Source organism: Ursus americanus, chromosome 30 (genome assembly GCF_024610735.1).
Source record: "Ursus americanus isolate L20-20 chromosome 30, mUrsAme1.1.p, whole genome shotgun sequence".
Taxonomy (NCBI): Eukaryota; Metazoa; Chordata; class Mammalia; order Carnivora; family Ursidae; genus Ursus; species Ursus americanus.
In genome coordinates this window covers 15,380,417-15,404,939 of record NC_142156.1, presented here as the reverse complement: position 1 = coordinate 15,404,939, position 24,523 = coordinate 15,380,417, and the positions used below count along the sequence as shown (strand labels likewise).

The 24,523-nt window shown below is 54.6% G+C and overlaps 1 protein-coding gene across 2 annotated transcripts in view; it reads right to left on the bottom strand.

Annotated features, from left to right (window-relative positions):
- The window catches only part of RASAL1 (RAS protein activator like 1), a 28,644-nt gene extending 6,891 nt beyond the window's left edge, over positions 1-21,753 (bottom strand). Inside the window, exons 1-13 of one of the 2 annotated variants that reach the window (XM_045776422.2) lie at positions 21,405-21,753; positions 17,300-17,356; positions 14,667-14,780; positions 14,467-14,528; positions 9,683-9,812; positions 7,574-7,655; positions 7,362-7,493; positions 5,399-5,487; positions 4,582-4,699; positions 4,302-4,455; positions 3,864-3,928; positions 3,453-3,565; positions 2,353-2,545 (exon numbers count right to left, since the gene is read on the bottom strand). In XM_045776422.2, coding sequence (XP_045632378.1) covers positions 2,353-2,545; positions 3,453-3,565; positions 3,864-3,928; positions 4,302-4,455; positions 4,582-4,699; positions 5,399-5,487; positions 7,362-7,493; positions 7,574-7,655; positions 9,683-9,812; positions 14,467-14,528; positions 14,667-14,780; positions 17,300-17,356; positions 21,405-21,469 — 1,374 coding nt within the window. In that variant the 5' untranslated portion in view covers positions 21,470-21,753. Of the gene's footprint in view, positions 1-2,352; positions 2,546-3,452; positions 3,566-3,863; positions 3,929-4,301; positions 4,456-4,581; positions 4,700-5,398; positions 5,488-7,361; positions 7,519-7,573; positions 7,656-9,682; positions 9,813-14,466; positions 14,529-14,666; positions 14,781-17,299; positions 17,357-21,404 lie in introns of those variants that run through there. The other variant, XM_087857330.1, reaches the window with a different exon arrangement.
- Positions 21,754-24,523: the final 2,770 nt, after the last annotated feature.

The following is a 24,523-nucleotide window of genomic DNA, read 5'->3' as shown; positions in this document are numbered from 1 at the left end:
CAACTGAAGCCCAAAGAGAGGTCACCTGCCCAAGGCCACACAGCTGTAAATGGCAGAGCCGAGATTTGAACCCGGGCAGGATTGAGCTCTCAGCTCTTCATCACACTCTCCTGCATCCGACCCTCGCCACTGTGGAGCACTCGCTGAGGGACTAACCTGAACCACTAACAATCCCGTGGAGTAGGTACTATTTTCCCCGTTTTCTGGACAAGGACACAGGCTCAGGAGTGAACCCAGGCGGGCTGGCTCCTGAGCCTGTCCTGTGTGGCCCCCCAGCCCCAGCCTCTGCCTCCTACAAACTGTAAAGTGCGGTGCCCCTCGGTGTGAGTCCCGGGCCCTGGCCCACCTGCAGGTAAGCCGGGATCCCCCAGCGCCAGCCGAGGCAACTCAGAGAGGGTGTGCCTTTATCCCGGGCGCATCTGGCTCTCCCAAGTCACTCCCCCCACACCGTTCACACTTGCCCGGCTATATTTAGCCCGAGAATGTGCTGCAGTATTTATTTAGGGGGTTGTATTCACACTTGAGACAATACCCTCCCTGGGACCGTGCCAACTTCCTCCAGCACCTCCGTGCTGACAGTGAGCCCTGCCGACAGCTGGGTACCCGACACTGCCCAGAAGGAGGGTCTCTGCCCCCACCCGCCCTCATCTGGAACCTGAGCTGCCCCCAAGGCCACCGTCCCCGTGGTGCCTGCCATATTCCAGGGTAATTTTAGTCCTTGACATCAGCTCTTTGACTTCCTTTCTTAAGGAGGAACAGGTGTCAGAGCGGCAGAGAAAGGAGTTCCCCTGGGTTTCCATGACCCCATCCACCCTCGTGGCCCTGAGAAAGTCCCTGCTCCCTGCCCATGGACTCTGCCCACCGTGGGAGCTGAGAACCAGAGGACACTCATGTGTCACATTGGGTCCCCCACTGTCTAGGGAGCCGGCCTCCCCGCTTCCCTACCCTCCTCCCTGCCACAGCTGTGTCCCACTTAGCACCTGCAGCCCAGGCGAGAGCCTGGCAAAGTGGGGCGTAAATCAAGTGATGTCCCAGTTTGGAGGCCCAGAGCTCACTCCTCAGCAGGGGCTGAGGGGAGAAGGGAGAGACCCCCGCTGGGAGACCAGAGGCCTCGCTTTGAGTCCACAACCCTTGGCCAAGACTCTTTACCGCTCTGGGCCTCAGTGTCCCCACCTGTGAACAGAACGTGGAGAGAGGTGTGGCGTAATCAAGGGCTCTTAACTCAAGCTGTCGGGACTGGGCCGTTACATCTCCAACATCGAGCAGGTCTTAGATTTTTCTGCAAAGTGAACCCCCAGACCACGTTTCTACTACGTCAGCACTACCCTAAGAGTTAGCCTGATGTGATGTCATCTGTAAGGCAGGACAAAAACAGCCACCTGGAAGGGATGCTGACCATTAAACCGGGGGGGCTCAAACGGGTAACCCACGGGCCAGTCCAGCTGCGAACATGTAACGACCGGCTCAAAGTGGTGGTGCGGGGTTGTTGTTGTTATTGTTAGGTGAATTAGTGCCAACATTTAAAAAATGAGAGACTTCACACAACATCCAGAATGTTGGCTTTAGAAAATAAACTCTCACAGTCTGGCAATACTGGCTCCCCGTTCCTACCCGGCAACGAGTGCCACGAGCTACCCTGTTAGACAAGCCGTGGGCGCTCCAGCTTGCCACAGTCCCTACCACGTAGCCCTACTGCCCCAGCCTGGACTGCTTCCTCCATTCACCTCTGTGTCTGAGGCAGCACCCGGGCTCTCCGCTTCTGCGTGAATACTGGCCAAGCACCAGCAGGTGCGGGCATTGATTTTTAGGCTGTTCTGGGTGTCTGCTGCTCAGCGCCTACCGTGCACCCGCGCGCTCTCGCGCTCTCTCATGCTCTCTCTCGCTCGCGCTCTCTTTCTCTTCCTGAGAGCGGAATTTAAGAAGCACTTACCTTGGGCCAGACTCTCTTATCTGGTGGTTCTGAGCGCCGATTCGAAGCCAGCCTGCCTAGACAGGTGCCTAGCCCAGCACCCTGTGCCTCAGTCCCTCGGGGCCTCTGCTTCCTCCTCTGGGCAATGGAAGGAGTACTGGTCCCCACCCCAGAGGGGGACATGGAGACGAGATGAGGCAAGGAACCCCTGGTCAGGGCTATATATAGCGGCAGCCGCTGTTACCACTGTGAGCACCACCCCTGGATCCCAGACCCTGCCGGGAAGACCATCCCCGCTTCCGACAGGAGACACAGTACTTCAGCGCGGGCAGCCCAGGTCTGTCCCCACCACGCCCCGCCCGGCCTCCCCGTGTGACCCTGGACAAGCTACGGCCCCTCCCCAGCCTCAGTGTCCCCATCTGCTCCATGATCGCGTGGCCCACCTCGTGCTCCGCCTGGGGGAAGCGCTCCTCCACGCACTGGCGCAGCTGCTTGAAGACGAGGCGCATGGCAGGCGGGCAGCGCCCCACGGAGCCCACGATGGCATCCACGATGGGCCCCAGGTAGCCCGTCAGCAGCCCCAGGCTGGCGTCCCGCACGTGCTCCTCTGAGGGGGCGCCCTTGAAGGAGATTCTCCTGGGGAAACAGAGTGGCTGTGCCTCCGAGCCCAGCATCTGTCTGCTCAAAACCCTCCGCTGCTCAAACACACTGAGCTCACTCCTGTCGCGAAGTCTTGTGCGTGCTGTTCCCTCTGCCTGAGACACTCTTGCACCCACGTTTAGCTTAAATGTCCCCTCCTCAAAGAGACCATCCCTTCCCCATCACACATCACGGACCCTGGTTCGGTGCATTGTCGACAGGGACATGCCGGACACATGCACCCACCTCAGGGCCTTTGCACTGGCTCTTCTCCCTGCCCGGGATACTCTTCACCAGATCTGTGCATGCCTCCCTCCCTCATCTCCTTCAAGTCTCTGCTGAAAGGTCCCCTTCTCTGTGAGGCTGTCCCTCTGACCACCCTATGAAATATTGCAAGCCCCTGCTCTGCTCCTGGCCCTTCCACATTCCTTCCCTGCTCTGTCTCCCTCCATTCCCCTGAGCACCTTCAATAACCTTCTTTAGTTGGCTATCTTCCTCCCCGTGGAAGGCGGATTTGCGTCAGTTTTGTTCCCTGCTCTGGACCAGTGTTCGGCCAGTGTCTGCACAATAGATTCTCCACATTGTTTGTTGAGTGGACGATGGAATAACACTTCTCTAGCTGTAATGTTCTTGCCCCTTCCCACACAGGTGTGGGGTCTGTCTCGCCCGCCTCCCAGCTGGGATTCGAACCCAGGAGCTCAGTGTCAGAGTCCTGCCCATCACCACTACACTACGCAGCCCGAGGATCGCGGTGGTCCCAGTGAGGCTTTCTGCTGGAATGCGGGGCTCCTGAGCGGTTGCCCCGGAGGGAGGGGAGGCCATTGGCACAGACCCAGCCTGACAAGGCTCTGAGCAGACAAGGGGGCTGCCAGGGGTTGGGGTTCGCCGCTGAGGCATTGCTCACCTGGTGCGGCCCAGGTCCATCTTGCATGGGTCCAGCTCCATGTACTTCTTTTCCTCGAAGACGCGGTTAATCACCGGCTTCAGGACCTCGTGCAGGTAAGGCATGCCCACGAGCTGAGGGCAGGGGGGACCGCGTGGGATGGGGCTGAGGGTGAGGCCGGGGCATGCCCACGAGCCGGGCCAGGGGGGACCGTGCAGGGAGGGGCTCAGAGCGAGGCTGAGGCCTGCCCAAGGGCCGGAGTGGGGGGCGCTCTCCAGGTGCATCTCAGGGCGAAGCCAGGCGCCAGCCACCAGCAGCCCGGCTCAGCTACCCTGAGCCAGCCGAGGCCGGCCAAGCTCTGGGGTCCCGGGAAGCACAGGAAAGGGGTCCCTTTGAGGAAGCTGCAGCTGGCCCCAGCCTTTGCCTGCTCACCTTCATAAATTGCTCCATTGCCTTGGATGCCAGGGAGTTAGAACGGAAGAGGGTGTTGGGGTCAGCTGGGAGGACAGAGGGAAGTGTTTGCTGGGATTTAGGGGCTGGAGCCACCTCACCCCTCCCACCCTAGGTGGGAGTCATGATTCTTCCAGCTTCAGGAATCAGGGAGGCTGCAACACCGACTCCATTCACAGTCCAGGGGCCCAGAGTGGTTCAGTGAGCGGCCTAAGGTCACACAGCTCAAGAGCAGCAAAGCCAGCGCCTTGATCCAAGACGGCATCCCCAGCGGGCTGCTGGTGCACAGCGTAGGGACCCCCCTCACACACACACAGAGGAGCCCCTGACCTCTGCCTGAGGCCCCCCGCTTCTCCCTCAGAGACCCTGTGCAGACCCAATCCTGGGGTGAGATGTCTGGGGCTTGTGCAAGCAACTCACTGGTCCGGGTCACCTCCCGCCGGGTGAGATAGTCCAGAAAGGGCCCGGCCAGGCCCTGGCCAAGAAAGAGCTTCACCAGCTTGGTGGCGAGGTCCTGGCGGCAGTCACCTGAGGTCAGCTCCTCCAGCACCGCCAGAGGACTGGCAGTATCCTCCTGGGCAAGGACAGGAGGCAGGAGAGGTGGCCCGGGGTCCTGGGACCCCACAACAAAAGAGCCCCGGAGGGATCCCTGAAGCAGGGGAGGCCACCATCCAGACCCCAGTAGAACGGGTGTACCCACCTCCGCCGGCCCCAGCACAGACTCCATGAGCAGCTCCGTGAGCGGCTGGTAATGCCGGGAGGGCAGGATGCGGTCCTCGGTGAGGCGCACCTTCAGCCGCACAGCGCCCAGGGTCCCCCTGACCAGGGTCAGATGGCAGGTGAGGGAGCATATGTGCGTACGCGCAGGTGCGGACGGCCAAGAGAGGCAGGTGGGAGTGCAGATAAGGAGCACGGATATTAGCAAAACAAGGCAGATGGGGACAGGTGTGCACAGGTGTGAACAGGTGTGGCCAGGTGTGAACAGATATTGACGGGGATACACAGGAGCAGACGAGTGCGGACAGTGTTAACAGAGACTGGTGTGGAATGACGTGGGCAGTGCAAAAAATGTGTGCATTGTGAACGGACAACGGGGGCAGGTGCGGATAGTGTAGTCCGATGCAGACAAGTGTGGACAGGTGTGGACAGGTGTGGGCGTATGTGAACAGATGTTGAGAGGGATACACAGGAACGGACAGGTACAGTCGATGTAAACAGTGTGGCCAGTATAAGGTGTACAAGAACAGACAATGTGAACAGGTGTGCACAGGTGTGGAACGACCCAGGTTTCTGACTAGTGTGAGCTGATACGTTCACGTGCAAACAGGTGGATGGGTACAAGGTGAACTCACTTGCACATAAGTAAACGCATATTGTAAGACAGACATTTGCTAAGTGAGTGGACAAAGTGACATGGTGACAGCTTGTGGGCTGACATGGGCACCCACCAGGACCTGCCCACAAGCTGAAGTTGACATGAGTTCAGCCTGGCCGCCTCCCTCCGCACCCACATTTACCCAGAATCCTCCTCGGCTCTGGGAAAGGGCAGGAGACGGAACCAGCCCCTGGGTGTGTTCTGCTGCAGGACCTGTGGGGGGAACTCCACCTGCGGGGGGACACGGAGACCCTCAGCCGAACCCGACCTTGCCAGGCCTAGAAGAAGAGCTCCGACTGCCCACCCGAGGAGGGGAGGCGTAGCCTTCCAGGGGCCACCTCCTCTCCCCTACCATACCCCATCGACACAGCAGCAGCCACACTCCCTCTCCCAGTCCCAAAGCATTAGCTCCTGCCAGGACGCTGAGGGCCTCCAGGGTACACTTAATTTACAGCTGGGGAAACTGAGGCTTGGAGCGATGGAGCGACTTGTCCGAGGTCATACAGCTGCTAGAGACCACATATCTGGACTGAGGGCATTTTCAGCTGTTTGGGGACACAAATCGCATCTGTCTGAAAGCTTAAAGACAGTCCAGAAGGCCCCTGAGCCCCACCCCCTCTCTTTTAAAATAACTTTATAAAGATGTAATTTGCATCCCATACAATTCACGTATTTAAAGTGTGTGATTCAATGGCTTTCGGTCTACTCACAGGGTTGTGCAACCGTCACCGCTAATTTCAGAACATTTTCTGTCAGCCCCCCAACGCCTGTGCTCGTTAGCTGTCACTCCCCATCTCCCACCCCCACCCCCAGCTCCTGGCCACCACTCGTCTACTTTCTGCCTTTACACACTCACTTACTTCAGACATCCCCTACAGGGGCGCCTGAGTGGCTCAGTTGGTTAAGCGACTGCCTTCAGCTCAGGTCATGCTCCCGGGGTCCTGGGATTGAGCCCCACATCAGGCTCCCTGCTCAGCAGGAGGAGTCTGCTTCTCCCTCTCCCCCTGCTCCTGCTCTCTCTCTCACTCACTCTCTCTTTCAAATAAAATAAAATCTTAAAAAAAAAGACATCCCATATAAATGAAATCATATAATCTGTGGGGACTGGCTTCTCCCCTTTAGCATGCTTCCAGATTCATCCGCCTTGTAGCAGCTGCCGTGACTTCATTCCCTTTTACGGCTGAGTACTATTCCATTGCAAGGATACACCACGTTGTGTTTATTCATTCAACTGCGGAGGGACGTTTGGGTTGTTTCCGCTCTTGGCCATCACGAACAACGCTGCTGTGAGCCTTCAGGTACAAGCTTTTGTGCAGACATGTGTTTCCATGTCTCTTTGGTGCTCACCCAGGAGCGGAGCGCCAGGGCACGTGGCGACGGTCTTTAACCACGTGAGGAACAGCCAGACTGTTCCCAAGCGGCTACTCCATTTACACGCCTGCCCCCTGCCCCCCGGCTGTGCATAACCAAGCCTCCCTATAACTTGCTCTAATCTTGCCTCCTTTTAAAAACCGTCAGCCCTGACTACACATCCATTCCCACTGAGAGGCAGGGGCAGTCACACCCATTTTACAGATGTGCAAACGGAGGTTCCAAGAGAGAGACCTTGAGCTCAGTGCTTCCAGGGGTAGGGGTGAAGGGCTGAGGTTCTGGAGTCAGGGAAACCTGAACTCAGATTCTGGCTCTGCTCTTTCTTAGGCGTATGGCCTTAGGAAAGCCACTCAACTTCTCTGAATGAACCTCAGTTTCCCCATCTATCAAATGCAGACAACAATCCCAGCCTCACTGGGTGGCCACGAGGGTGCGTAAGTGAGATTATGCTGGAGAAGCACTTAGCACACGGTCCTCCTGAGTACTCTCACCCCAGGTGAGCATCTGGGCTTGCCCTGTGACCTTGGGCAGGCTCCTGCCCCTTGGAGAGCCTCCGTCTCCTCACCTGACAATGGGGTAATGGGACTCCGTCACCCAGGCCAGGTCAAGGAGCCAGTTGAGACAGCCTTCATACCTATCATTCCAGATCCTAGGAGGTACAGCCCATCTCCCTTCTCCTTCCCTCTTGAAGGCAGTGGGGAGCCATGGAGGGTGTCAGGGGAGGGAGTGCTTACCATGCCCAAGAAGTCATTCTTGCCCACCATGTCCCAGTCCCAGAGCTCTACCCGCAGCGGGGCTGGGGAACCCGGCATCTCCCGCAGCTCCAGCACCTCATCCCAGTGTGGGAAACGGGTCTTCTTGATGGTCTGGGGGAGGTAGAGTGAGGGAGAGCTGAGGAGGGCCTGCCACCATGCCCGCCCCTCCCCCGATCCACGCCACCACTCACTGAAGTCTCCAAGCTCTGGCTGCCCCAGAACACACGTGCGAATGGGTCAGACGTGCCGGTGATATCTCGGGGGGCCAGGTCCCTGGGGACAGATGAGGAAAGGAGTGAGGGATGCAGGACCCTTGAGGACCAAGACCCAAGCTGGACCTTGGGAAAGGGGTTCAGGATAGACCATTCAAATGCCTCTGGCCTTCACCATAGGGACCCAGCAAGGAGCACCCGTCACCTTGCCCGTCCAAGCCCAGTATCTTCCTGTTGACCAGTGCTACCCTATGGGGAGGCCCTAGTATGCCCCTATCTTCCAGATAAGGAAACTGAGGCACCAGAAGGTCAAGTCCTAAATCACAAAGCCCAAGAGATGAAGATGCAGTGGGGAGTGGAAAGGGAGCCTCAGTTTCCCTGGAGCCCCTGGTAGGAGACCAGATGCCAGGGTTCAAAGCCTGGCTCCACCACTCACTGGCTGAGTGACACTGGGAAAAGTCCCTTCCTCACCCTGAGTCTCAGTTTCCTCATCTGGAAAATGGAAATAATAACAGATCAACCTCACACGGCCAAGGCTTAAATGACATGATGTGTATAAAAGGCTTAGCATAGCAGCTGGCAGGATGTTAGTGCTCATTCATTCATTCATTCATTCAACAAATACTCCTATCCACACCCTACCTAGGACCCAAGAAAAGGTTTGAGGCAAGGACCTCCTCTCTCTGGTTGCCACAACAACCTGAAAGTCTCACCTCAGTCAGCTTCTCCAATCCCCCCTTCATGAGGTCCCCCAAATCCAGTGACAAGTCCCCCACCAGGGGCTGCTTGCTTCCTCCTGCTGCTCCTCTCCCACCCCTGTTTGGCATCCAAAGCCTTCTTTGGTTTCCTAGGAGCCAGCCTAGTTGCTAAGCGACAGCAATCAGTCCCTCTCCTGCTTGCAAGGATCCTGCACAGCCTTGTGGCTGGGGAGGAGGCCACTGGCACAAAGCAGATGAAGAACCCCCTGTCCTACGCTCAGTCTTTGTGCCTGTCCTCTGCGACCCTGGTAATTCAACCAGACTCCAGGGAGCCCCAGCTGGAGACAGAAATCTGGAGATGGTGGGAAAGGCACAGAGAGGGCAGGAAAAAGCTTTAAGGTCACACAGCAAACCAGAAATAGAGATCCTCCCCAACCTGAGTGAGGACTGGTCTAAAAGTGAGGGTTGGGGGAGTAAGGTGTGAAAACAAGGCAGAAAGACAAGATGAGAGATGAGAGGGGGGAAAGGCATGGGAGCATTTAAGGAAGCAAAGTGATGGGGGAGCTGAGGGAGAGAGGAGGGATTACTGAGTGATAAATAGGCAGGAGGGAAGATGGATATCCCACAAGCTGGTCCTACATCTGTCCTCCTTCTCCTGTTTCTTTGGGAGAGGACCTGTCCCTCTCTCACACTCCCAGCTCACATGATTTAGGTAGGCTGATCCCTCTCTCCACTCCAGGAGTGGGTATGGGACTCAGGTCTAACCCATCGGAGTCCATGTAATTGGTTCAGAGATAGGTATGTGCCCCAGACTGAGCCAATAAGAATCAGTCCTAGGACATTAGTTGGAAATCATGAAGGAAATTTCTTCTTCAGTTGGACCTGCCAAGTTGGTAGGATGCCATCCTGGGGCTGCTGGCGTCATCTTTGCCCACAACTGGAGAGAGACTGCCTGAGAATGAAGCTAACACAAAAAATAGCCAAGAAATCTATGTCTACAGATACTTGATGTCACTGTTTGTGCACCTGGATCCAGCCATGCCTGAAGCTGCATGTCATTCATCCAAGCCAATCTGCTTAAGCTAGTATGAACTGGGTATCTCTCACTTACAATTTGATTAATACACCTCCACACTTTGTCTGGCCATCCTGAGTGTCTGACCTTCAGCTGCTGGTCACTGGGGACCCAGCAAGGATTTTGCTCGTGCTCTGACCCCAGGAACGTGCAAACCTGGTGAACTTGGACTGTTTGCCTACAAGAGATCCTGGTTGTGAGCCCAGAAGTGTCCCAGGAGTGAGGTGGTCTCAAAAACCAAGACCGCTGGGGGAATCCAGCAAACTCTTGCTCATTCTCAGACCTACCCCGCACCATCCCCCATTATGACCAAACCTGGCCTGGAGCACGTGACAGCGAAGACAACGGCCCCGCGCATCCTCTAGCATCTGTACATCCAAGCAGATCTCGCCCTGAACCTCGGCATCTGGGTCCACACGGCTCAGGTTGATCCAGCTATCAATTCCTGCAGGGCACAGGTGCTCACATTTAGTAAGTACCTACCGGACACTGGCATTGCGTTAACTTAAACATTCAATTAACATCAAATGTGTATTAAGTCATGGACGTCTCATGTGAGCCTTCTGATGTAGGTACTGTGATTATCCACGCTTGCAGACGAGGAAAACGAGGTACAGTGAAGGAAGAGCTTGGCCCGTGATCGCACGGCTAGGAAGTGGCAGAGCTGGGATTTGAATGTGGGCAGTACAGGCCAACGCCCTTCACCCTGTACCATCACACACTTCACCCTGGTATACAAAACCCTCCATCATTTAATCCCAACATACTCTCCCCTCACAAAAATGTTGGGGATTCCTACCTCTGAGCCTCCGTCCAGGCAGTTCTCCCTGCCTGAATCAGTCAAGTCAATTTCAACTTCTGTTTCTCTCATTTCTCTCAACACTTTGAAGATATCATCCACTGACTTCTAGCTGCCATTATAGTTGTTGGGAAGTCATTTCAGCCTGATCACTGATGTGTCAATGGTCTATCTTTTCTCTTTAATTTTAAGGACTATGTGTTTGATATTCGGCAATTTCACAGCATGGGCAGGTAAGGATTTTTTATTTATTATTTATTTATTTTATCCTGCTTACTTTGGGTTGTGCTGTTTCTACTTATGGAATCATGTCCTTCCTTGAGTTCTGGAAAATTCCAGGTCATCAATTTTTTTTTTTATCACCTCCTTTCTCCAATTTTTTCTATTCTTTCCTCCTAGGACTCCAATTAAATGGATGTTAGACCTTCTGAGTAATTTTCTATGTCTCTGAACTTCTCTTTTATATTTTTCTTCTTGTTTCTCTGGGCTAAAGTCTAAATAATTTCTTCAGATCTCTCTTCCAGCTCACTAATTCTCTCTTCAGCTCTGAATGATCTGCTGTTGAACTCAGCCACTCAGTTTTCAATTTCAATGACTACTTTTTCTCTCTAAAAGTTCAATTTGGTTCTTTTTCAAATCTATTTTTTAATGTATTGCTTTAATTTATTATGATTATTGCAGGGCCTTTCTGGTGATTATATTTCTATTTATTTAAATATTTTATTCCTTTTAAAATTCTGTATATCATAAGTATAAAATCTAAAACCTTCATGGGTTCAAATTCGGTGGTTATTATGTCTGTTAACTCTTGCTCATGGTGGCCCACTTCCTTGTGTGTGTGATCAAGTACAGTGCCACCTCACCTTTCTCTGTCTTCACGGCTACCACCAAATCCAGGATGCCATCAGCTTCCTCTCACTTGACTATGGCAACAGACTCCTAATTGATCTCCTACAGGTACTCCGGTCCCACTGTGATCCAGTATCCACAAAGCAGCTCAGAGATCTTCTGAAAACGTATCTAATCTCTCCTGTCACTCCATTCTCTGATAATATGGCCCCACTCTCCTCACTGTCTTGCTCAAGGACCTTCAATGGCTCCCCAGTGCCTCCAGAAGAAAGTCCAGACTCTAGCCTGACACCTACAACCTTTTCCAATCAAGACCCACCCAGTGCTCCATCTGGCCTGGCCTATACCTGACCCTAGAAGAGAATCTACAGAGACACGCCTTACTGTCTTTCTCGAAGCACCTTTAAGAACCAACTCATTCCCCTTCATTCAGGAAGCCTTCTTTGACTTCTCTAGCCTTCACTCTCCTCTTCATCCACTGTCCTGCCAGAGATATTCCACATGCCTCCACCCCCACACTCCTGTCTTGCTTAAAAAATAAAAAGAACCCACATTCAGACACATGGATAGTTTCCCTTTTTTTCCTTGCTCCTTGCTCTATGTGAACGTGTTTTGTGTTTCTATCTGGTACATAAGCTCTTGAAGTTTGGCCTCCTAATTCATTCATCTAATTCCACCCCCTTGGATGGATGTTTGAGGCACAACGGGTACAACTCAGTGGGCAGGTTGAAAACATAGACTTTGGAAGCAGGCACAGCCTGGACTCAACTCCCAGCTCTGCAACTTCTGGGAGGGGCAAGTGCCCTCACCTCGCCAAACCTCATTTCCCATCAGCCATAAATTCAAGATTATTCTAGTGCACACTTCACTTGGTGTTGTGAAGACTAAATATAAAGTGCTTAGCATCATGCCTGGCACATAGTAAGCCCTCATTAAATAGGAGCGCTGATTATGATGATTAGCATGTAGGTTTTCAACATATCCCCACTGATGAAAAAATACATTATTCAATTACTGACGTTGAGACAATCAGTAGTCATCAGACAAAAGTAATAAAGTTCAATACCTCTCCATACCTTGAATCTGGATAAATTCCAAGTGAATGTAAAAAAGGAAAACAAATTGTTGCGAGGAGGAATCATGTAAAAAAAAAAAATTATCTTAGAGTTGGGAAGGCCTCTTTAGGTATCACAAAAATCAAGAGCCGTAAAAACAAAAAGATGAACTAGAGAAAAAGAAATAAATTTTACACATAGAAAAAAATGATAAGCAAAAAAAACATAAGCGACAAAGGGAGAAAAACTATTTGCAGCTAATATAACAGAGTTAAATTTCCCTAATATGTAAAGAGCTCCTACAAATCAATAAGAAAAGCCAAACAACCCAGTGAGGGGCAATGCACATACAATGTAAATAAACAACAAACAAAAAAGAAAATAAAGTGACTCTTAAATATGTAAAGAGGCTTTAAATCTCATTCATAGAGAAATACTAAATTACCTACACAAAGAGGCAATTTTTTACCTATCAGATACAAGATCAAAGAGTTTGGTAATTGCTGGGCAAAGGTATAGGGTGGGCAAATTGTTACCTCCTCCAAAGAGGGTAACTTGGCAATAACTCTCTAATGTGCTAATATGGATACTCCATGACCAAGCAAATTCACTTCTAGGAATTTATCAGACTGATTGATATCACTGCACATGTGTGAAATCACATTTTTACAAGGCTATTCATGGCTGTACCGTTTGAACTAGGGAGTGACAGTAAACCACCCAAGTGCCCATCAGGAGGGAACCAGCCAAACAGATGATGATATATCCACACGATGGAGTGCCATGAAGTCAAAGATCAAAGAATGCAGAAGCTCTTGGGGCACCGATATGGAAAGATCTCCAAGGTATGCGGTGAAGTGAAAGGCAAGGTACAGAACAGTGAGAGTAACAGGCGGCCATCGCGATGAGCAGAGAATGAAACACATATAGTGCCGTGTTAAGAGCCCAGACTGGAGGTAGACAACCTTGGTTCAAATCCCGGCCATCCCACTTAGTAACTTCGTGATCTCGGGCAAGCCATGTAACCTCAGGATGTTCACCTATGGAGCGGGCAGAAAAAGAGTACCTACCTCACAGGGTTATTACCATAATTAAATGAGTTGATTCATGTAAACCACTTGGAATAAATAAACCTATTTAAAATAGGTTTAGACCCTGAGATCAAGACCTGAACTGAGACCAAGAGTTGGACGCTTAACTGAGCCATCCAGGCGCCCGTCTGTGTGTGTATTTGTGATATATGTGTGCAGTTTGTGTGCATGTGTGTGTCTGGGTCCCCGGGTGTCCTCCATCTGTATGGCCCAAGGGTCCCCAGCCCCCTGTGCCCTCTTTTGCAGGACAGCAACTGTCTGGCAGAGCCTGAGCCCCTTCTGGGGGGAGGAGTACACCATACACCTGCCTATTTAAAATAGCTCTAGGGGCGCCTGGGTGGCTCAGTGAGTTAAGCGTCTGCCTTCACCTCAGGTCATGATCTCAGGGTCCTGGGATCGAGCCTCATGTCGGGCTCCCTGCTCAGCAAGGAATCTGCTCCTCCCTCTCCCTCTCCCCTGTGTTCTCTCTCTCTCTTTCAAATAAATAAATTAAATCTTTTTAAAAATAAATAAAATAAAATAACACAAAATAAAATATCTCTAGAAGGACATACAAGAAACTGACAACCTTGAAAACGAAAATGGAATAGCTGGGTTAAGAGGAACAGTTTCACCGCTAATTATACCTTTCGAATATTGAAGTATGTAAAGTAATTAACTACTCAATAAATAAACTAAATTAAAAAAAATTTTTTTAAATCAACAGATGGGGATGCCTGGGTGGCTCAGTCAGTTAAGCATCTGACTCTTGGTTTCAGCTCAGGTCATGATCTCCAGGTTGTGAGATTGAGCCCCATGTCAGGCTCTATGCCTGCTTAAGATTCTCTCTCTCCCTCTCCCTCTGCTGCTCCCTCACCCCGCTTGGGTGTGTGTGTTCTCTCTCTCATTCTCTCTGCAAAAAGGAAAGAACGAAAGGAAGGAAGGGAGGGAGGGAGGGAGGGAGGGAGGGAGGGAGGGAGGGAGGGAGGGAGGGAGGAAGGGAAAGAAAAGAAAAGAAAAGAAAAGAAAAGAAAAGAAAGAAAGAAAGAAAGAAAGAAAGAAAGAAAGAAAGAAAGAAAGAAAGAAAGAAAGAAAGAAAGAAAGAAAGAAAGGAAGGAAGGAAGGAAGAAAGAAAGAAGGAAAGAAGAAAGAAAGAAAGAAAGAAAGAAAGAAAGAAAGAAAGAAAGAAAGAAAGAAAGGTCAACAACTGAAATAATTTTCCACTGAAGACTCTGCTTCCTCGTGGCACTTGCTACGTGCCTGCAAACGTGGGCATGGCCACCCCTATTCCCTCTGCCCAACTGAAGGCTGCTGCCCCTCACCCACCTCGGGGGTCGGCTGCAATTGTGTCCTTGCTCAGCGAGATCTTGCCAATGATGTCGTCGTGCCTGTGGAAAGGCGGGCAGGGGAGGGTCCAAGTCATTGAGTAGCAGGAGCAGGCATCAAGGGCCAGCTGGGTGGATACTTTGCTCCCGGGCATCCCACCTTCCCCCAGGTGCCCAAACATGGGTCCCCAGTACACGTACCCCACTGTATCCTCGTCCAGCACATAGAAGGCCAGATGGTGGAAATCCAGGGGAAGGTGTATGGTGTACTCCTCCCCCCAGAAGGGGCTCAGGCTCCGCCAGACAGTTGCTGTCCTGCAAAAGAGAGCACAGGGGGCTGGGGACCCTTGGGCCATACAGGTGGAGGACACCTGGGGACCCAGACACACACATGCACACAAACCGCACACATATATCACAAATACACACACAGACGGGCGCCTGGATGGCTCAGTCAGTTAAGCGTCCAACTCTTGGTCTCAGTTCAGGTCTTGATCTCAGGGTCATGAGTTCAAGCCCCACACTGGGCACCATGCTGGGTGTGGAGGCTACTTAAAAAAACAAAAACAAAACACAAATACACACCCAGAAACCCCAACACTCACATATCCCGAGACCTACATACACACATGCACACACACACATACACACTCCCACAAGGATGCACACGAAAAGAGAGACACAGATACACCAAGAAAGCCAGAGACACATCCCCGTATACACAGATACACATATGCATCCTCAGAAATTTCTAGAAATGCACATCTATCTGTTTCTACATATGGACACATGCAGATACAGAGAAAACAGACACATTCACATAAACACACAGACCCAAAAAAATGTCCAGCACACAGAGACCCACAGACACACACTCACACACACACAGTGATAGATGGCAGATACACACAGAATCCCCCGCACAGTAACCGACAACACGCAAATTCCATTCATTCATTCATTCACTCCATAAACACCCTGGCTGTGTGCCAAGCCTTGTGGGCTATGGAGAATCAGAGGAAGAGGTGCCCAGGTCCCTGCCACTACAGAGCCCCCTTCAGTGGGCAGGTGCTCTCTCCTGAGCTCTTATGACACATAACACAGTGAGAGAAGTCCTGTGATTGGGGTGAGCTCAGTGGCACCTGGCTGGGTCTGCGGGTGTGGACAGGAGTCAGAAAAGGCTTCCTGCAGGAGCTAGTCAGGCAAAGGGGGAAGAGAAAATGAGGACAAGATGGCTGGCACAGCATGTGCAAAGGTCCTGAGGCAGGAGTGAGCTTGTTGAGTCTGAGGAAGAGGAAGGTGTTGGATGGGAAATGGGGAAGCGTGAGAGGCCAGGAGACCATGAAGTCAGCAGGAGCCAGAGTACTCAGGAAGCAAGAGGGAACCACAGGAGGGTTAGGGACCAAAGCAAGCCTAGAAACAGACACACACACACACACACACACACACACAGCATCTTCACCCGACGCCCCTGCACATGCACTTCCCTTTACCCAGCAGGGAACGAGGAATCCACTTTGCCCAATGAAGACACACCCAAATCTATGGCTGCAAAATCGGGTCATACACCTGCCACTCTTCCCTTCCCTTTCCCCACACTCTTCCCCAGCAAAGAGTGTGAACATATACACACGTAGGCACACAGAGATGCGCACTCCGCCCTCTACCCCAGACCACCGTCAGATGGACCCCTCTTCCGAAACACCCTCTTCCACCTGGCCTGGCCTTTTCCCGGCTGGAAGTCCCTCTTCAGAGCCCAGAGATGGCCAGACAGCAGCCTGGGATCACACAGAGAATCTCTCTGTGGGTTTGGGGGTGGACCCACAGCGTGTGGGGAGGCGGCAGCATGGGCATAGAGAACAATGGAGGGGGTCAGCTGGGGTGCTGCAGGCTGACCCTCACCCATGTGGGCTCCCCACCCCCCGCTCTCAGCCCATCTGGACCAGAACCAGCCCCAGAAGCATCCTGAATACTGCTGTCTCCATAGGAACCCGGGCCTCAGCCACCCGCCCACCTGCCCACCCACACCACTCAGGCCTGCGGGGGTGGGAGCCAACCACAGCCCAGCCCGTGTCCCTCCACCCCCGTCCAAACTCACTCACTCATCAAACATGCTCGCGTCCTCACACGTGCTCATGATGGCATCTGTGTAACCAAACAAGCAGACACTGGTGCTCACGTGTGTATGCAGGGCAGCCCACGGGTGTGCACACACACCCCTACACACACACACACACACACACACACACACACACACCACCGGTACACAATGTGAGCCTATGAACCGCACACCCCCAGGGACATGCACATGTGGTCACAGGCATTCACATCAGCCCTCCACCACCCCCACGCACACTCACAAGCAGGCCCAGCTGGGCACGCACACACACACACACACACACACACACACACACGCACACACACACACACCCTGGTGCCCGCAGCACCCAGCAGGCCCGGAACCAGCCAGCCCAGCCAAGCGTGAGATGCCCGCCTCCGGGGAGGCCACTACGGGAGGCACAGGCTGGCAGCCGCTGAGTCAGCCCTGGGACACCGGCAGGGACATCATCTGGTCCGGGGGTGGGGGGAAGGTGTCGGCCAGTCAGGATGGGGAGAGGGGAGCTGGCAGCCCCAGCTGTCTGTTCCCAGAGGAGCAAAGCACCAAGCATCCACTGACAGCCCCACACGTCCATCCTCGGTGTAAGCATTGCCCTCGCCCGGCTCCTCTTTTCCACGTGCAATCTTGTGCCCAGACTCCCCAGGTCTAGAAGGAGCTCCTCCTCCACCCCCTGCCCTATGCCTCTGCCTGCAAGCCCGGCCTCTCCACTCCTCACCTGGCCACCACCTCGTCATCCACCTTCACGATGCAGTAGGGGTCACTGCTCCCAGACCTGCAGGAGGAGGACGTTCAGGAGGGAGGCTGAGAGGGCAGCCATGAGCGGCGGTCCCAACCCACCCTCATGTACAGATAGGGGCAACTGCGGCCCAGAGAGGGTCAGGGAGTAGCCCAGGGTCACACAGCAAGTCGGGCTAAGAGGCAGAACCTCAGGGGACCAGCAGGAGATGCCATGGGGCACAGCCCACCCACTGCATGCCCGACCCCCGTGCACGGGCTCTCTGGGCTTCCACCCACAGAGACAGAACACTGAGGCCAGAAAGTTCCCAGGGCTGGTTCCAGGAAGCCCGGAGCCATGGTCCACGGCATGCACTGGACAGGCATCGCGGTGTTACCACCTGCCAGCTGTGGAACCCGGCAAGCCCCTTCCTCTCTGTGTGTGCTGCTTTTTCCTCTCTATAACGTGAACACACATCTTGTTGGGGGGGGGGTAAGGGGGGCCGGAGGAACAAAAGGAGATAATGCATGGTGGGCTGCATCCCCAGCTGACCCCAGAGCTCTCCTCCAGGAGCCTTAACGCCCTGGGGAAAGCATTGCCAACCAGCTTTTCATTTCCACGGGACTTTCCCTGGGGAGGGGACTCCCAGTGCTCAGCCTGGTGGGGATGCCCCTCTGCTGACACAGAACAGGGCACCCAGATCTCAAAACTCCACCAACAGCACAGATGTGCTGCAGCCCCTTGAAGAGGCAGGAGCCATGAGCCAACCAAAGCCAGCTCCATCCCCCCTTCATAATAAGAGTTACCAGCCCCATCCCAAGCTGTCCACTAGGGCCCTCATCTTCCCTCTCTCCCATTGCACGGGCCTCCTTTGTCTTCCACCAAGCTCAGTCGAGCCTCAGGGCCTTTGCACTTGCTGTGGCAGCTGCCTGAGACACTCTGTCCCTGATCTCGTCATGGCTGGCTGAGTCCTATTATTCAAACCTCAGCCCCAAAGTCACCTCCTCAGAGAGGCCATCCCTGGCCACCTCTGTCCTTTGTAAAATTGACCTCCGATCCCTCTGGGCACCTGAAGGCATCTTGCTCCCTGTTTCTCTCTGTGTTTAGTGTCTGTCTCCATGGCTCCCTCAAACTTCTGAACTGTGAGCTCCTTGGGGGAGGACCTGTATCCTCCTTCCCACAACCCCCCACCTGAATTGGGATTCAAACCCAGGTCTGTGGGGCTCAGCACACATGCTCTTAACCAATGTCACCTTCACCCCAGCTCATAATCCTCTCCCCAAGTGGCCCCCTCTTCTGATGCCCCAGCCCCCACCCCTCCTCTCTCTCTGCCACCTTCAATCAGTCACCAATCCACAGATGCCCCAGGATTTCAGGGAAGGAGTTGCTGGCACAAGAAGCCAGCTGCCATCTGAGCCCTGTCTGCTGGATGAGTCCTTCCTTGTGCCTCAGTTTCCTCTCTGGACTCCAGCCCTCAGCTCCCTCTGTGTGGCTGCTCCAGTGCCTCCACTTCCCCATCAGGCCTCTATCCCTGAACACCTCAGGCTGGGTGGTGGTCTGTGTCCCTGCACTCTTTTCTGGATTCTACCACTGAACCCACTTCTGAGTAGTGCCCTAGGCCTCAGTTTCCCCTTCTGAATCTATCTCAAACCCACTGGGCTGAGTAACCCTGGGAGCCTCAGTTTCCTAATCTGGCTCTCTGCCCCGGGATGCCTCTGGCTGGATAACCCCTATATCTCAGTTCTCTGGCTGGGTTCTCTCTCCCTGAGCCTCTTTTAGGTACGGTCCCATTCCTCAGTTTCCCCAACAGCAGATGTGGAGGAAGATTGGCTGGGATCCCACTAGCAAAGAGCTGGGAGACACGCCCACTTCCGTCAACCAGGACTGACCCTGGGGCCCCTCTTGGGAGCCAAGCTTTCTCTCTCTGACGCACAAGGGCCTTATCAGGCTCCCATCAGGTAGGAGGCAGCAGTGGCAGGAGGGGTGCCCCCTCCAGACCCTCAATCTCTCCAGACCCTTGACCTCTCCCATGGGCCCTGCCCCAACTCAAGTGTGGGAAAGAAGGCCCCTCGGCCACTGCCTGCCCAGGGTGGCTTAGGCACGGGAGCAGTCAGGGCTCAAATCCCAGCTGTGTGACCTTGGGCAAGCGACTTTGCCTCTCTGGGCCTCTCTTTCTCCCATTTATAAAATGGAAATTCTCACAGGACCACAGGAAGTGTTAAGCTAGGACCTGGTCCAGAGTAAGCCCTGGATGACTTACAGCTGCTCTTATTAATAAGGGTAATACTCAAAAATTGTCAGTGGAGGCCTCCTCCAGAGTCAGGTCAGACCCTGCCCCCAAATCTGATGAGGCTTCAGGATGAGTCTGGGCCCTTTCCCTTAGGAGACCAGAGAGAGAACACACCCCCATCTAAGAGTCTCCATGGGTATGGAGATCCCAGCAGACTCTGAGGACAGCCCCTCTGAAGAAGGGAGCCAACAGTTAGGGAAACTGAGGCAGGGTGGCTGGATCCCCAACTAGGGCTTAATGACTCCTTCCCACCCTTGCTGTGGGGCTCACCTTGGCCTGAGAACTTGGGGCAGAAAGGGTGGCCAAGAAGTGTAGGAACCAGGTATGAGTTAACTCCCTCTGCAGGAGAGGCAGAAGGAGCCCTGCGAATCCCGTCGACCCCACAAGCCATGTCCACCCTGAGAGCTGTGTCCGGGGCCAAGCGCAGCACCCGCCACTCCCTCATGGCCCTCACCCAGGACCGGGAGATGGAAACCTGATTTCTGGAGGCCACCCCACCCCACCCCCGGCCCTCCGGCAGTTTCCAGGCCCCCATTCCTGGCCTCGCTGCCCCGACAGTTCGAGAATGTCATTCTCAGAGGCTCTGACAGGGTGTCCCAGAAGGAGGGAAGCAGGGGCTTGTCCAGATGCTGCATTCACACAGCCAGCGCTCTGCTTCTATCCAGTGCATGCTTATTCGGGGGTAGCTGATGAGGATGAGGGGAAGCTAAAACTGCTCACAGCAGCCCAGGGTTGGGGAGGGGTGAGGTTCATAAAATCAAAGGCGGGAGACCCCTCACTGGGGACCACAGCTGGGGGAGTCAGAGCATAGCTAAGCCCTCATCTCAACTTGAGTAAAGGCTCAGAATTCAGATTTCTGCTCACCTTGGCCACAGGGTAAATCCTAACAGGCTCTCCACCCCCCCGCAGCTGCTCCGGGCTGGGCAGCTCCTGTCCAGAGCTCCCATTGTCCAGGTGGGAAATTGAGACCCAAGAGGACCAGGTTCAAGGTCACACAGCTGATGTCCTGCCAAGGATCCCACACCTGTCCCAGGTGCTGACACCTCAGAGCCCCTTCCGGGCTCCAGGCCAAGCAGGAGGGGTACCCCCTCCTGCCACGGTCTGCTGATCCGGCAACTGCTGACAGCCCTAGAGGAAGCAGAGCCAAGGACTGGTACCAACAGGAGCCCAAGGATCCTCCAGCCCCATCACACCTGGCTGGAGAGGGTGCTACAGCGAGGGGTGGGGGGGTCTTCAAGAGGCTCAGCATCCAGGGAAGGCCCACACAGGGAGCTACTCGCTGGGGAGCTCAGGGCTCTGGGTCCAGAGGACCCCAGTTTCCCCCAGGCCTGGCTGGGGGGCCACCTGATGACTGTCTTTGAACCTAAACACCAGATGCACAAAGAGGAATGCTGGGGCCACCGGCGCTCTGGGCCTTCTTCCCAGGGTTCTTTTGATAGGCACCCACCCTGGTCTGGAGAAGCCCCACGTCTGGCACCGGCCTGAACTAACGAAGAGATTCCCCCCACCTCCGATACCCTCCCCAGCTCCAACAAAATCCGACCCTCCAGTTCCCTTTAGTACATCGCAGGAACAAAGACACCCCCCTTCCTGGGGGCAGGTGGCGCATCTGCTAAGTCTGGGCGCCCCTTTCCGATAGGACAGCGATGGGCATGGGGTTTTAGCCCCGTGAAGGCAGATCTGCACCAATACTGTGCCTTAGACAAGAACCCCCTGACCATCTCCCCGACCCTCCCCGGCATGCGGAACGGGCGACCCCCGCCCCATCCCATGTCGGTGCACCCCTCACCCGCGACTCGCCCCGGGGGTACTCACACATCCTTGGCGGGCAGCGCCCGGCCCTCCACCACGCGGACATTCAGGGAGCTGCTCTTGGCCATGGCGCCCAGCCCCAAACTTTACGGGCAGCAGAGTGCCCAGGTGCCGAGGCTGGACCACGGAGGGCGCGTCTACATGTCACCAGCTGCGAGCCCGACGCCCCGTCCCGGGGTCCCAGCGCCGCCTATGCGAGACGCGGGTAGCAAGGCGGGAGGTTTCCGGAGGAGAAAGAATAGGTGTCCGGGGAGGGGGAGCCCCTCGGACTCTACAGGTAGGAGCGGTGCGCGGAGGAAGCCGAGCGCGCCGGGGGCACCCGCAGCTCTGGCCTCCTAGTCTGGAGCTCCGGGAGGGCGGGCAGGGGGCGGGAGGGGCCGACCAGGGCCCTCCCCCCAATCCCGCCTCCCGCGTGTCCCCCGCCCGTCCCCGGGCCCCCTCGCGCGCCCTCTGCCGGCACCCCCAGGCAAGTGCGCCGGAGCGCACCGGCCGCGGAGACCTGGGCACGCTGAGACTGACAGGTGGGGAGCGGCCCATGGCCAGGGCGGGCGTGGCCGCCGGCTCGTGGTGAGTTGGCATGGGGTTCAGAAGACACAGCTTGTCCCCTGCCTGCCCTCCCTCCGGCACAGTTGCACCTCCCTGGCCCTCCCCTGCCTCCCATCCCGGCTCCGCCTCCTCGGTCCCAGCTCCGTGCCCTGTCCGGGAGCAGTACCCGCGGCCGGCGGGAGGCGTCGCTAAGGAGGGTGTCGCACATTCAGGGTGGGGGTGGCGGGTCCGTTCAGAGTCAAGGGAGGGGCCCCGAACATCCCCTTCCCTCTCGTTTAGTTTCCAATTAAACCCAGACTGTGCGAGCGGCAGCTCCCACGTCACGGGCTGGCACTGCGGGGGAGGCGGCTGCGGCTGGAGGGGGAGGGGAGGCCTGAAGATAACCACGAGAGCAGTGACAGAAGTCATCTACAACTGTTTGAACACTGACTGTGTGCCAGGCACTGTTCTAAGCGGTTTCCGGGGATTGTATCGTCTTCGTCCTCACCATAATTCTACGCACTAAGTACTATTGCACTATCGCCCCTATTTTATGGATAAAGAAACAGGTTCAGAGGGATTAGATAGCTAGGGAAGGCCGCAGGCAGTAATTGGCTTGCCTTCCTGGATTGGAATCCTGACTCCACCACTTGCTAGCTGTGTGGTCTTGAGCAAGTCACTTAACCTTTCTGCGCCGTGGCTTGCTTTTGTCATCTGTTCAATAGGAATAACATAGTATTCTGCTCACAGGGTTTTGAGAGAATTCGATGAGATAAAGCAGACTGGAAAGAAGCAGATACAGGTCTCAAACAATCAGAGGCTCGTAAGAAGCTTCTAGAAGGCGTTTGCTATTATCATTATTATTGTCCTTCGAGGCATAACTCAAATGTCACCTCTCCTAGGAAGCCTTCCAAGATACCCTTCCACCCCCAGACAGAGGTCTTCTCTTTTTCTCTGCTTCTCAGCTCCAGGTTTGTACATTTTTCAAGTGTCAAAACTTGGGAGTTTGAAAAACACATTTGAAACAATGCGACAGGAAGAGCCTGTCCCAGGGCAGATACTTACACTATTTCTCCCCATAAGTTTATTGTTTACCCGCCTGAGAGTTCTTGGAAGAGCTGGCACCAAGCCTGACTCAGTTTGGTCAGTGCAGGGCTGGGCACCAATGGGAAGGCCCCAGCTGAATGACTACCACAGCCGACGCCCAGACCGGCGGGACCAGGAGGGCCCCGAACAGCCACAGGAGTAACCAGTGATCTGTCTCCCAAGTTCCCTCCTTGACTTCCCAACCAGAACCCCAGCCAAGCTGGTAAGGGATTCTGATCCCTGGAGTTCTCTCCCCAGCTGGCCGCTGTCTGCTGAGTCCTCCAACTTCCAAAGACTGGGCCTCCGTTACCCCATCTGGGATATGGGTCTAGCAGGGCTGGCCCCAAGGCTTAGAAGTATTGCAGCACCCTTCAGCAGGGAACGAGAGGCGATCCAGGGTCGAATCCAGAACCACGGTAGCCCCAAGGGAGTGTTAACCACCAATCCCCTCCAGCGGCCTCACTAGTCACCCCCGATCCTTACCAGGGGAAAACGGTACTTGCTAAGTACATGTTACTTCAAGACAGGCGCCCTGTCCTTTTCCTGCCCCCACCTAGGTGAAAGCTTTAGGCTAACCCTTTTTCTTCTGAGATCCTGCAGAGACCTCAGATAGGCTCTCCGGCTCCCAGGGACCCGTGACAGAACCTGAGGGGCCCGGTCCTGGGGCCATGTGGGACGCCAGCCAAACCGCCACCAGCCAACTCGGCCAGTCTTCCGGAGCTGAGCAGGAAGTCGCATTCCCAGAGTCCCCTCCACAGGCCCCCAGGGAGGTTATGAAGGCTATGGAATGTGCCAGCCAGGCCTCCACGGAGCTAGCTCTGTCACCTGTCCAATAACCGGCCTTGGACCCTGAAATGTGCCTGGAGCTGTGGTCACAGTCCTCAAACTTTCCGAATGGCTTCGCCACTTCCTGTTGTTCTGAGAAGCTCTGACTTGAAACTAGCAGAGGGTTTGAGGTCTCCCAGGGCAGCTCCAGTTGAGGGACCAAAGGGTGAAGGGGGCGGAGAGAAGGAGTGTGACCTGTTGGATACTACCCAGCTCAGAGAGGGGAGGGTGGGCTCACAAGCACCCAAGCCTGGGCCGTCATGTGGGAAGGGTCTCATCTTTCTCACGGTTGTTGTGAGTCGATCCAGAGGCAGTGTAAGGCACCTGGCATCATTCCTGGCACAGAGTAGATGCTCGAGAAATGCCTCCTCCCTTTCCCCTTCCTTTAAGCCCTTAAAGACAAGCCCATGACCATCTTCTTGCCAGCTCTCTACCTAGCCTAGCACCCCTGGGCTGCATACAAGTGCTGCAAAAAGCCTAAAGTGGCAGGAGACAGACGCTGAGCTCAGGGGGTAAGAGCAGAGGTTCAAGCACCCAGCCAAGCCAACCTGAGACTGAATTGTGGCACCTACCCTTATGAGCTGGGTGTTCTTGGGGACCCTCTGGGAGCCTCGGTTTCCTTATCTGTAAACTGGGGATAATAACAGCACCCACCTCATCGCCTGGGTGTGAGGATGGGATGAAGA